The 12774-nt window shown below is 47.9% G+C and overlaps 1 protein-coding gene across 1 annotated transcript; it reads right to left on the bottom strand.

Annotated features, from left to right (window-relative positions):
- Positions 1–1563: 1563 nt before the first annotated feature.
- On the bottom strand, positions 1564–12337 carry grnb (granulin b). The gene is made up of 17 exons (XM_070991173.1): positions 12201–12337; positions 11820–11892; positions 10579–10725; positions 10080–10220; positions 8925–9038; positions 8419–8560; positions 8213–8313; positions 7569–7698; positions 7386–7477; positions 6508–6652; positions 5843–5940; positions 5468–5701; positions 5011–5247; positions 4298–4561; positions 3980–4213; positions 3444–3701; positions 1564–2841 (listed from the first exon to the last, which is right to left on the bottom strand). Exons 2-17 carry the CDS (start codon positions 11820–11822, stop codon positions 2704–2706), a joined length of 2478 nt encoding a protein of 825 aa, XP_070847274.1. The 5' UTR covers positions 11823–11892; positions 12201–12337; the 3' UTR covers positions 1564–2703.
- Positions 12338–12774: the final 437 nt, after the last annotated feature.

Genomic DNA, 12774 nt, shown 5'->3' with positions numbered 1-12774 from the left:
AATCGACAGTGAAACCAAACTCTTGTTGTATTCACTGACTGTTTGACAGTTTGGGAAACACAAGAAGAGATGATCAATAACACTCTGATGACCGTTTAAGCTATAAGACAGCAACCGGTTAGCTTAGCTTAGCTTAGCATAAATAAGTGGAAATCAGGTGAGCTAAAACAAACAAGGTCTTAATAATGAGCTTCAGAGGTGTTTTTAGGCAGATTTTGTCCCCTTGGACAGAGACGGGCTAGCTGTTCCCCCCTGTGTACAGTCTTTATGCTAAGCTAGGCTAATTGGCTGCTAGCTGTAGCTTCATATTTAACAGACAGACACAAGAGTGTCATCAATCTGCTCATTAGAAAACTGGAGAAAATGTTGTTTGGGACAGAGCCAGAGACCACATAGTGTGAAAATGTCCCGTTGGACCGAGCGCTCGTTTGTTTGACAGCCCGTTACCCTGAAAACAAACTGCAATGAAGGTCCTTTCTTCCCAAAACACACTCTTTACTAGATGAGACCTCGACCGAGTTATCAAGAAATGTAGAAAAAGTTTTCCTGACTCAAATTCAAACACACATCTGTTTGATATGCTAATGCTCTGCTAGCTACGATCAGGCTACGACCCACAAGCTCACGGTCAACTGCAGCTTAACGTGATAGATTTATGTAATTACATATGTTTTCAGTCTTTACGCTAAGCTAAGCTAAGCTAATCAGCTGCTGGCTGTGGCCTAGCTTTACATAAAGCAGACAGTGAGCGTGGGATGAATCTGCTCATCTCATGCTCAGAGAAAGTGATGAAGCCTCTTGTGGAACGATGACTTCCTGCTCATAAACTCACATAATTACTTTAAATAATGTAAATAGCATTTTCATTTGGAGGAGGATGAATTGATGAATTGTTTCTGTTTGTGTCTACATTAAATTGTCCTCTGAGGGATTTTGAATTGAATTTAGTGAAATCTCAGCCGTCTGTGTCAAAGGGCCTTCACATAGGAAACTGTCCCGTTTGTCCTCGACAAAGGAGGCTCACAGACGAGGAGCGTCTGACCTCCTTTAGGCCGAAACACCGTGTGCTGCCTCTTGCTTTCAGCTCAGAGGAGCCATGCTGTCGGTCTGTGACCACCAGAGGGCAGACGGTGAAACGAAGCTCCTCCGTCAGCCTGGCAACACCGGCCTGCCAAGCTGACAGAAAGTGGGACACGACCCCCCACGGCTGCGTCTCCACTGGTCGATCTTGTATTTACTCGGGTCGTCATAACAACTTTCTGATGACCGGGAGGGGGGAGGCGGGGGAGGCGGGGGAGGGGGTAAGAGGATATGGAGGCAGGAGGCCAGAGGAAGTGTGCGGGCTTGTTGAGCATCCGCACATCCTGCCAGCTGATAAACACCAAGGATGACCTCAACAGTTTAATTATCACATCCACCAAACTCATCTTTCACTCTGGAGTCTCCTCCTCCTCCTCCTCCTCCTCCTCCTCCTCCTCCTCCAAGTGGAAATCTTCCTTGAAAGGCTGCAGGAAAAACACACGAATGACCCAAAACAAGCAGCTTAAAGGAGCAGAGACGACATGATGGTTCAGTCTGTTTATTCCAGGATTGGGTCCAAACCTCATTCATAAAGAGTGGATTTAATAAAATGACAATTTCTGCGAGAATTTAATAAACATAGAAAGTCTTTCAGGTAAAACTCCTGTGAAAAAAATCCTTCCAATTACAGAATTCAGGAGTTTTACTACAATCGTGAAGAGCTGAAGACGGAGACGTGAGCTCGGCTCCTCTTCCTCGGCTGTGTTTAGACAAATCAACCCACAGAAAAGCACGTCTGATCTCCGCTAACGACGACTGAAGCGTTTCTCTTACAGGGAGAGCACAGAGGGCGCGAGCTGTTAGCAGTCAGTCATGACGCTTCCACCAAGTCTGGAAAACAAAACTACACCTCCAACCTGAGGGAAACGAGCCGCCTCTGTTCACACCTGCAGGGCCTCTCAACCAATCAACAACACGACAGCGAAATAAAATCAGCGCTACATTAAAGTCAGCAACGACGAGGAAATGCAGATTCCGGGGCGTGAAGAGGCCATAAGTACTCTGAGAAACACCTCGAGTCAAGTATGTTACAGAACGCGGCCCTGTGAGGCGTTCAGGTTCATTCAGGGTTCAATCACCTCCAACAGCAACGATCAGAAAACACAGAAGGAGAGAAGATGATGCTGATGTTTGGATCCTTATTGTCAATAAAACCAGGAACTGATCCACCTCAGGCGGACACGTTGGTGTCTGATGGGTTTGTTGACAATAAGAAACACACAGTTATTATTCTTTAAGGGACACTGTCCAGGTAGACCGTCCTGAACGTCTCATGGTTGTATTGTTGCCGTACTGATGAGTATGATGATGATGATGATGATGATGATGATGATGATGATGATGAATTTTTTCTTCATGGTGCAAAACATTAAAAGACTCCTGCACACTGTTTTGTCTTCAAGGTCAACCAAAGACCTTCTTCTTCTTCTTCTTCTTCTTCATCATGAGGACAGATGACGGCAGTGTGCGTGTTTTTTCATGTCTTCCACCAAAAATACTTGTCAACACTTCCATCGATGGCCAAACAAACAGGAAGTGAGTAAAAGCCTCATCATCCACAGACAACAGGAGCTGAACATGGACGTCACCTGGGCGGGAGGAGGTCAGTGCACCTTTGACGGCTTAAAGGACAAAGTCTTTCTTTCTGTCCTCAAACAAAGTGTCCCAGGTGAGACGGGAGTGCAGAGAGCAGCCTCCAGACTTCAGGTCACAGGTGTATCCTGCGGGACAGCAGTGCTTCGAGTCGGAGCAGCAGACGGCCTGTCAAAGAAAGACAGAGCTCGGTTAAGACGCTCGGCGGTTTGAGTCCCGCTGGTTCACACGAAGGGACGAAACGTCTTTCAGCCAGGGGAGGATCTGAACCTCACACCTTCAGGAGAAAGGTGTTTCACCGACCTGCAGGTTTCTGCTGGAGGACCAATTAATGAATGACATTCATTGGTTTTAACTGCCCACCAATCAGAGGAGGAGCTGGTTTACCTCAGACTCTTTTCTATTCGCTGAGACATATTTCCATCATTTATACTGATTTTATGATGGAGTCCATTAAACTCACATCTGACTCACTGCAATGTTTCATTTTCAGCGTTTAGAGGTGAGAAAGAATAAAGGAGCGACAAAAAACCCTCAGCGGGACACAGGATGTCATGTGACACAGCGCTCACTGGTCACATGATCCACGTCCCCGAGGACAAGCGGAGGAGGACACAATTCACATGACATCAGCAAACAATTTCCCCTCAGGGATTAATAAAGGATTTCTGATTCTGATTCAAACCAATCGTCCCTGTGAGGAACACACAAGGCGCTCATGTGAGCGGGTGAGTGTGAGCGGGTGAGGGTGAGGGTGAGGGTGAGCGTACCCTGGCTGAGGGGCAGCAGGCCCACTCTGTGGCTGAGACCCGACAGCACGTGTCTCTCTCGGAGCAGTGAAACTCCCCCGTGCCGTCACATGGTACGTCTGCGTCGCCCTCGGCGCATCTGGGCTTGGATCGTACCACTTTGCTGCGAGGGAGGGGGCGGACGAGCACGCCGCCGATCTTCTTCTCGCAGGTTCCGGTCTGCATGTTGCAGGTGTAGCCCTGAGGACAGCAGTGCTCGTGGTCAGCGCAGCAAACGGCCTGAAGAGGAGGCAGAAGAAGAATCTGTGACCTGATCATTTCACACTGTCGCTAACCGCTAACAGCTAACCGCTAACAGCTAACGGGCGCTTCACTCATGCTGTGAAGCAGTGATGCTTGTTCAGATGCACTTTACTCCTAAATGTTTGTCAAAGGCTTTTTTCACTGTGTTTTCAGTGATGTTTGGATTCATTGTTCAGCTCTAACGTCCTTCGTGTTTTCGATCTCGCCGAGCTTCCTCACAGCTTCTCAAACGATCTCACAGACAGGAAACGAACCTTGACCAGAGGGCAGCAGCCCCACTCTCCTGTCTGCAGCCTGCAGCAGGTCGTTCCTGAGGCGCAGCTGCTCTTGTTGTCACATTTGACGTCCGTCACGCCGCCCGGCTCGGTCAGGGCGCTCACTTTGGTGAACCAGGGGACGACGTGAGGGCCCTTTGAGCAGGAGGACCGGTGGGGTTCACAGGTGTGACCTCTGGGGCAGCAGTGGTTTCCATCCTCACAGCAGACGGCCTGAGGAGCAGCGAAGGTAACAGTGAATTCTCAAACTTTGGCATTAATCGGGCTCGTTAGCGTGCAAGGCTGCTTAAAGGTCACCTGTGGCAGAGGGCAGCAGCCCCACTTGTGGCTCTGGGCCATGAAGCAGCAGGTGGTGTCCCTGGGGCAGCTGGTTTGGGTGTCGCACATGTTCCTGGCCGGCCGAGCTGGAGCAGAGACGGGCCGATTGGACTCCGTCCGCAGGGCTGGGATCTTCTGCAGCCAGGACAGGCTGAGAGCGCCGGGCTTGTCGCAGGTCTGCTCAGCCACGTTACACCTGTAGCCTTTGGGGCAGCAGTGCTCCCGATCGCTGCAGCACACGGCCTGGACAGAACCAGACCGAACACAGCAGACTCAACAGCTGCAGGAGGTTTTTATGCAGCGTCCAGAAATGACACACAAGTCAAAGAACGCTTGTAGTGCTGAGATGTTACTGTTACTGCGTCCCACAACACATCTGTTTCATCATTACAACAGAACGAGTGACAACAGCTGGAGGAGCTGCTGGTCCTCAAACGTTCCTCAACACACAAACGGTGTGCAGAACTCAAACAAAGCAGGTGTTTGAATCTGAAAGTGACCTGATTGAACCGTTTTTAGTGATGTGAAGGACGTTTGAGCTCAGCGACTGGATGTTCCTTCCTGAACCGCTGTTGCTTTGAGAGCCTGTAATATCTCCTCCTGCTTCATAACTCTATTACAGGTGACCCTACAAGATCAAACGTCCCCTCAGCCATCAGTGCTTCACACCTGTGTCACCTGACCACACTGACCTGAGGTAAGGGGCAGCAGGCCCACAGTCCGGACTCTTTCTTACAGCAGGTGGTGCCTCCTGGACACATCGTCTGCTTGTCACACTTCACTTCCTGGGGCTCCGAGCTCAGAGCCGGCACTTTGTCCAGCCAGTGGCGGGAAGGCAGGACACCCGCCGGGTCGTCACAGCTCTCGGCCTCCAGGTTGCAGACTGTACCGTGAGGGCAGCAGTGGACGTGGTCATCGCAGCACACGGCCTGTGGGGACATGGGACACGGGACAGGCCTCTTACTGTCTCACAGAGAGCTCAGTGAAACTGGGAGGTTCCAGTTTGCTTCATGTCCTTTGAATCCTGAGCAGATCTGAGGTGGGTGCTGATTCAGAACTGCTCATTATCAACACATCTGAGTGGCTGCCAGTGATCACTCTGAAAACCTGACATGACTGGCTTCAATCAACCCCCCAGCGCCGTCTTACCTGAGGCAGCGGGCAGCAGGCCCAGCCTCCAGCTGCCGTCCTACAGCAGGTGGACTTTCCAGGACACGATGTGGATTTGTCACACCTGCTGTTATTGGTCAGGAGGGGGAAGGTGGGAACTTTGCTGAACCAGCGCATGACGGCGCCGCCTGCGGGATCGTCGCAGGTGGAGGCTGCCAGGTTACAGACGGTGCCATGGGGACAGCAGTGCAGGTGGTCCTCACAACACACGGCCTGCAGGGAGGACAAGCATGATGGTGACCAAACATAACGTCTGTCTGTGCAGAGGAGCCTCCTCCTCCTCCTCCAAATGATGATCTATGGTGTTCAGTAATTCTGTGTCTGTGTGACTCAAACATGTCGGCGTGTCCGTACCTTTGGTAGCGGACAACAGGCCCATTGTCCCTTTGGCGATTTGCAGCAGGTGCTTCCGTCAGCGCAGGCCACTGAGTCGTTGCAGGGGACGGCGCCTCCTGGAGGACGAACAGGAGCATTACTGCCAGCGCACATGAAAGCAAACTTAAAAGAGTCTAAAAGGAAACACTGATGCAGCAGAACCAGAGATACTTTATTCCATGCTTCCTTAAAACCTGGAGCCTACATTACCCACAATGCAATTCATCAGTTCAGCCCAGGTGTGTTATGCTAGCATCAGCCTGCAGCAGAGATCAGAAGCAGCTGCAGAGGTCTGCTAAACTTATCTTTAACTCCACAACCTCCTCACTGGACGCAGACTCCATTCAATTCAGTATTCCTTTATTAGTCCCACAAGAGGAAATTCCAGGCTCAAGTGACATCACTTAAGGCAGATTATCAGATGCTGTGCAGCTCCCCCTGGAGGATTAATCCAGAAGTGCAACAGGACACAACAAGGGCCCTGACATGGTCAACATCAGGATTCATACCGAGTTTTAGTGCTGAAACAATGAATCACAGTTCAGCACCTTCATCACATGAGATCCAGCTGCTGACACATCGATTCAAACATCTACACACTCGGATCAATCAGGTCGTGCGTTTCCTGTTTCGGACTCTCTGACCTTCGCCGCGTACAGCCGTCAGCTCCGTGGCGGCCGCGGGGGTCTTCACGGCGTCCCCTGGCTGGGCCGACACGCAGGTGCTGTGGGTGAGGTCGCACTCTGTGCCTGCAGGGCAGCAGTGGATGTGATCTGAACAACAGACGGCCTGAAAGAGAAGATCTGCGTCAGCGCGAACGTTCAGAGAGGAGGAATCTGCTCCTCAGCTCCTTCAGCTCTTTGTTGTTTATGTCAGTTTGGAACAAACAGGGAGACTCTACAGCGACGGACACAAACCGTTAAGGAACAACTTTCACATCAGTGGACCTTAGACTCACTTAAATCACTCAGATATTGGTTGAACTGAGGCGACAGAGTTGTTAATAAAAATATCTTTAAACCTGTTTTTGTATTTTTAAAACTCTTTCTACCGGACTCTGCTGTTACTGTTTATTGTATATTTTATTCTATGTTGGCTTTTCATTTGTTTAATTTCATTTGTTAATACTTTAATCTTCCTTATCTTTTGAATCTCACTTTTGTTTTTCATTAATTCTGCTGTTTTATTCCATCTATAAAGACCAGTGAGTAGATTTAAGAGCATTTATTAGCTGAAATGGTATATGATATTCATGGTTATGTTTTCTTTAGTGTAGAATCTCTGTGTTTTCTGACTGAGCTCTTCAGATCTACAGAGGGAGCAGCTCCTCTTCCTCAGTCTCCTTTTCCTTTGAGAAGTCAGTTTTTTCCGTCCATTAAATTAATAGCACGCCATAAAACGTACGTCAGAGTTAAACTCTTTCCACAACAGCTTCCTCACATCATCAAAGAACCTTCTCTTTCCAATAACTAACAGATTAAGCTTTAACAAGCCTTTTGAAAGGTCGGTTTATGGGACTCACATCGGGCATCGGGCAGCAGCCGTACGAGCCGTTGGTCATCTGGCAGCATGTGGTCTGGTCGGGACACGACGACTTCCTGTCTGGACACTCGACTGTCAGAGAGAAGGGACACATGAGCGAAACGTGTTTCTACAAACGGACTTTTCTTTGCGCTGATGCTTCGTACAAGCGTTTTCTGCTTACTGTCGTTGGGTACAGCAGAGATCTTCTTCAGCAGCGGCACACGCGTCTCACCGGACTTGCAGACGCCATGTTCCAGGTCACATATGGTGTTTCTGGGGCAGCAGTGGAGACGGTCGCTGCAGCACATGGCCTGACAGGATCACAGCATCAAACAGAGGACGTTAGACGCTGAGCGTGTGCTGCTGCGGGCTCACGCAACACCGGAGCGTTTGCTGCTTGTCAGCTGTAAACTCTTAAATCTCACACCATGAAACTTTATTTCAGTCCAATAAAGCCCTCAAACCACGACGTGTCACAGCTTCCTCTGCGCAGCTGTGAACAGAAAACAGCTGTGCAGCCAGTTAATGATGCAGAACATCTCACTGCAGCTGAGTCTCACTGGATCTGCTGAGATCTGATAAAACGCCATGTGCAGAAACAATGACGGCCTGGACTGTACTGTGACGCTCTTCATCTGTAAATGCTGTGAATCTAACAGTCAGATTACTACTTGTGTAACATTGCAGCTCTTCTTTAATCTTGTTTTGGAAGGAATATATAAAAGATGCTCTAAGACATCAAACATAACAGAAAGCCATGTTACAAACAGCCGAACATCACAAAACAACCAATGCTCAACATGTCTGCAGCAGCGTCACGGGTACCTCGGGGTAAGGGCAGCAGCCGTAGCCTCCACTGGTCAGCAGGCAGCACGTGAAACTATCTGGGCAGCTGCTTCTTCCATCAGGACACGTCACTGAACGGACTGCAGAAACGTGGAGAGAGGAACGCGCTCGTTGGTCATTAGGACAGGATCGTCAGCGTACAGGCGGATTTCAGACCTTTGGCCTGACGTGTCTGAGCTCCCCACCTGCATCGCTCTGTCTCCTTCTGGCAGGAAGTTTCTCCATCATGGGGAAGGACTCCAGAGAGGCTGACAAACATCTTGAATGAGGAATATCACACTTTGTTCCCTCGGGGCAGCAGTGGAGTTTATCCTCGCAGCACACCGCCTGCAGAGAGATGAAGACGATTCAGACGGCGAGGAACAGTCGAGGACAAAGATAATGAAAAGTACTGAAGCTCGATTGTCGAGGGGAGAGGGTTACAAACGTACCACAAGCAAACTTCATTCTCAAGTATTAAACTTCACTACAAATATTGACTGTTTTGCTGCTGAACGGCTGTCGAATTTGGACCAAAACCTGTTTTACATTCCCCACATGAAAGCGTCTCTCTTCACCAAGAACAGACATGATTTCATGGTTAACAGATATGAACCAGACTGAGCTGCTAATCTCACATTTCATCTTAAAGTGAAGTGCTCGGGGTTTGTGTTTTTAGATGTTTCGCTGTGTGTGAGCTCATGCACATCACCTTGGCTAACGGACAGCAGCCCCAGGAGCCGTCCACGAGCTGGCAGCAAGTGGTGTCATCCGGACACTCGGACTGCTGGTCCGGACACATGACCGCCTTCGCCGTCTCCTTGAGCTGCAACGTCACACATCACCAATGTCAACGACAGCAGCAGCGACGAGCCGATGCGTCAGAGGAAAGACTGATTGTGTTCACTCGTGGAAACAGTTCATATGGAATAAAGAGAAAAAACATGAATCTCATCTCTGTTTCAGATGGAAGCGGATTCAGTGATCCTGGACTTTAGATTAGTAATCTGCAGCTGAATCAGTAATGAAAATCACTGTTAGCGGTAGCCCTACAAAACAAACAACATGCTGATGATTTGCTGCTTTACGATGGGGCCAGATATGAAGTATGCGAAGTATGTGAAGTATGTGAAGTATGTGAAGTATGCGAAGTATGTGAAGTATGTGAAGTATATGAAGTATGCGAAGTATGTGAAGTATGTGAAGTATGTGAAGTATGTGAAGTATGTGAAGTATGCGTACTGAAGGTGGCTCTGAAGAAAAGCACATGACACATTAAAGTCACTGTGAAGAGCAACTGCAGACTGGACTGCAGCAGATTTCAAGGCCGTTAGCTTCACAGGACATGAGCCGCTGCTAGAAGGTCAAAAACATCATTCAGCTGATGTATTTCTGAAATAACACAAGAAGTTCTTCACCGTCTTTTATGTGTTAAAGGTGCCAAAAGTCATCCTGGACAAACAAAGCTGACTATCATTGCCAGGTCGTCAAGTACGAACTTCCTGGTTGGCCAAAGCATCAATAATCAGCTGGCTCTGATTGGTTGGATCTTCAAGGTCTAAAAGTACACTTTGATAATGGATCTCATTCTGTGTGATCCTTTTATTGACCACAGTAAAGACAGATTAGACTAAACAAAGAGCCAAAGCAGCAGCTCTGACAGTGTCAGATGTGCTCATTGACCTACATTCTTCAATTTCAACATCTAAAGGACGAAGTCATGGAAAGAATCAGCGGCTGTCAGACGTTTATGCTCCATTGATTCTGGTGCAAAGGTCGACAAACAGGCCAAACTTCCTGCAAAGGTCTCATGATCTGAAGGGATGCTGAACTAAAGATTAACATAAAACCTGAAACAACAACACACCTGAGGGACGAGCAGGGCCTGTTTGGAGGGAACTCGTCTCATCCAGGGCAGTGAAACGGTCTTATTGACACATTTGGCGTGGACGAGATCACAAAGCGTCCCCTCGTAGCAGCAGTGGAGGTGGTCTGAACAACACTCGGCCTGCAGATAAGATGTGACGAGGTGAGACAGTCGGACTGAAACACAACGCAAACACAGAGCAGCAGAGGAGGAGGTGCAGACAGAATCTAAAATCATCACGTTCTGAAACAGGAAGAGGCAAAAAACGGCCGTCCTGTCTGAAACAGACACTTTAAAGTCGACACGTTGGTTTCTGAGAGGCGTCAACTGAGCAGAAGAACCATTAAAAGCAGATGTTCATTCAGTTAAATCCTTTGATGACATGTAAAAGATCTCAACACTTCCTCCATCGTTGTTTGAAATCACTGAAGTGTCTAAAAGCTGCGGCGTGTTCGTGCTCGTCCCCGCTTCGCCAACACGTCACGGGCAGCGAACTCACGTGCGGCAGCGGGCAGCAACCGTATCCTCCCTCCGTGTTCCTGCAGCAGGTGTTCTTGTCCTCGCACATGCCTCCATCGGGACAGACCAGCGCCGCGCTCAGGCCCAGCAGAGCCACAACCAGGACCAGGACCCCCATCTGCAGAGTCTGAAGACAGGCAGAGCAGAGGACGGCGGTCAGCGCAGAGACCCTCGCCTACGCTCGACAGGAACTAATCTGCTTGGTTTCTGTGTTTCTTTCGGGCGTCGAGAGAAACTAAATCAGCGTGGAGAAGAATAACAAAGGTGACAAAGAGCTCAGCAAGCATTCCAGCTGATAAACCCGATTTCAACAGCAAACAACCCACATCCTGCAGAGTTCATGTCCTCTGTGAACGTACAGCACTCGGCTTTCAGTCACTTCATGTCCGAAACAACAGCTGCAAAAACAAACAATTGACTGTTAAATATTAAAAACTGTCAGATTCAGGGGCTGCAACTGACCATTACTGTCATTATCACTGATCAGCACAGCAAATCCTCAAATCTGAGAAGCTAGAACAGGAGCGATATTCACATTTTTACTCGATAATGAATGAAACAACTACTCGATTGTCAAAATAGTTATTGATTAGTTGATTAATCATCACAGGTCAGAGTCAGTGTGCTGCCAGATAACGAAGTCGACTGAGTAACATGAAAACCAAAAAAAAAAAAAAAAAAAGATGTCCACCAGTGTCAAAGGTGATGTCTTCAAGTGTCCTGCTTTGTCTCACCAACAGTCAAAAACCACCAAAGTTCAGTGTACATGATATTAAACAGGTAAAAACTGCAAACCAACAAACTGAAGAAATGTTTGAAGCAGCTGCAGAATCTGTTGGTGGATCAGTTGATTAATTACCAAATGACTCTAGCAACAAACAAACACACACACACACACACACACACACACACACACACACACACACACACACACACACACACACACACACCTGTATCAGCTCCTGGCTGGCAGTGTGAAATAGGTCACTTAACGTGTGTCAGGGTGTGACAGCCGGGCTGTTAACAAACTTGTTCCACTTTCACTCAGCGGATCATTGACAGAAGCATAAAGCTGACGTTCAGACAGTGTTTACAGCAGCAGGCTGGCTCTGCTGCAAGAGTCCTCTCTGAATGAGCTCCGTATGACACAAAGTCAACCCTGACATTCAGCTGGACTATGACAACGTGAGGGTATTTGAGTAGTAGTGAGTGTACTTTTACCATGATCAGCAGATGACTTGAATGATTCAGCTGTTCTGAACAAAGGAACAGCGCTGCATGCTCCTCTCACAACCTGAGGAACGACAGAAAAGCCATTAGTCACCATGATACTGTGGAAGAAAACACTGAGCTAACAAACATTTTCCGTGTAAAAGCAGAAGAAAACTTCACGGCACACTTCATTAACTTTTCCCCGACGGCTCCTGGAATCAGTGAGCTCGCTAACGACAAGCCAGAAGCTTTCTCAGACGAGCTAATCCATAGAAAAACAAGGCAAGTTAGCTTAGCAGGCTAGGTGGCTAACAATAAAGCTAGCCCGTTTGAATGACTTTTAGCGGAAGCGCTTTTTTTCTGTGCGGAAAACAGACGCGTTCTTCTCACCTGGCAGGTTTGATCCAATGAGCGCAGCCTGTCACTTCAATGTCGTGTTTAATAATGCTTCAAAACATCCAGAGCACACAGCACAACTGTCACAGGTTAGTTTTCCACTCAGTCCAATAATCACATGACACGCTCACACGTGACCCCGCAGTGTGCACTTAAAGGGACAGTACACCTCAGCTGCCTGTTACTGTCAGTCAGTGTTAACGCGGGAGAAACTTTACCTTTAAGGCTGAGTCCAGGCGTTTATTTCTTCATGACATTAATGTTAATGACCCAATAAGGAACAAAGATAAAGGCAGTGCTGGAATTTAACTAAAGTACTGCACTTAACTAAGTATAATTTAGAGGTATTCTTACTTCAGTACTTCCATTGTCTGAAACTTTACAACACTGCACTTCAGAGGCAAACATTATACTTTAAACAAAACTACATTTATTTGCTAACTTTAAAACAAAGACGTCTTTCGTAAAGCTCTTTGATCAGCTGTTGTATTCGTTTATCAAATGTTTCTTCAGTCTTTTTGTCATTCTTTCATTGAATACTGCTTATTTTTTTACATGTATTTATCAT

This window comes from Chaetodon trifascialis, chromosome 21, assembly GCF_039877785.1.
Source record: "Chaetodon trifascialis isolate fChaTrf1 chromosome 21, fChaTrf1.hap1, whole genome shotgun sequence".
Lineage (NCBI taxonomy): Eukaryota > Metazoa > Chordata > Actinopteri > Chaetodontiformes > Chaetodontidae > Chaetodon > Chaetodon trifascialis.
Note: the sequence above shows the minus strand (reverse complement) of the source record. Positions and strands in the feature narration are given on the sequence as shown.

Excerpts from the sequence above, each read along its gene's own strand:
- grnb (XM_070991173.1), bottom strand. Across the intron at positions 9,039-10,079 it reads AGGCCCTGCTCGTCCCTCAG|CTCAAGGAGACGGCGAAGGC; the intron begins GTGTGTTGTTGT and ends GTGACGTTGCAG. Across the intron at positions 5,248-5,467 it reads CCTGCTGCCCGCTGCCTCAG|GCCGTGTGCTGCGATGACCA; the intron begins GTAAGACGGCGC and ends ATGTCCCCACAG.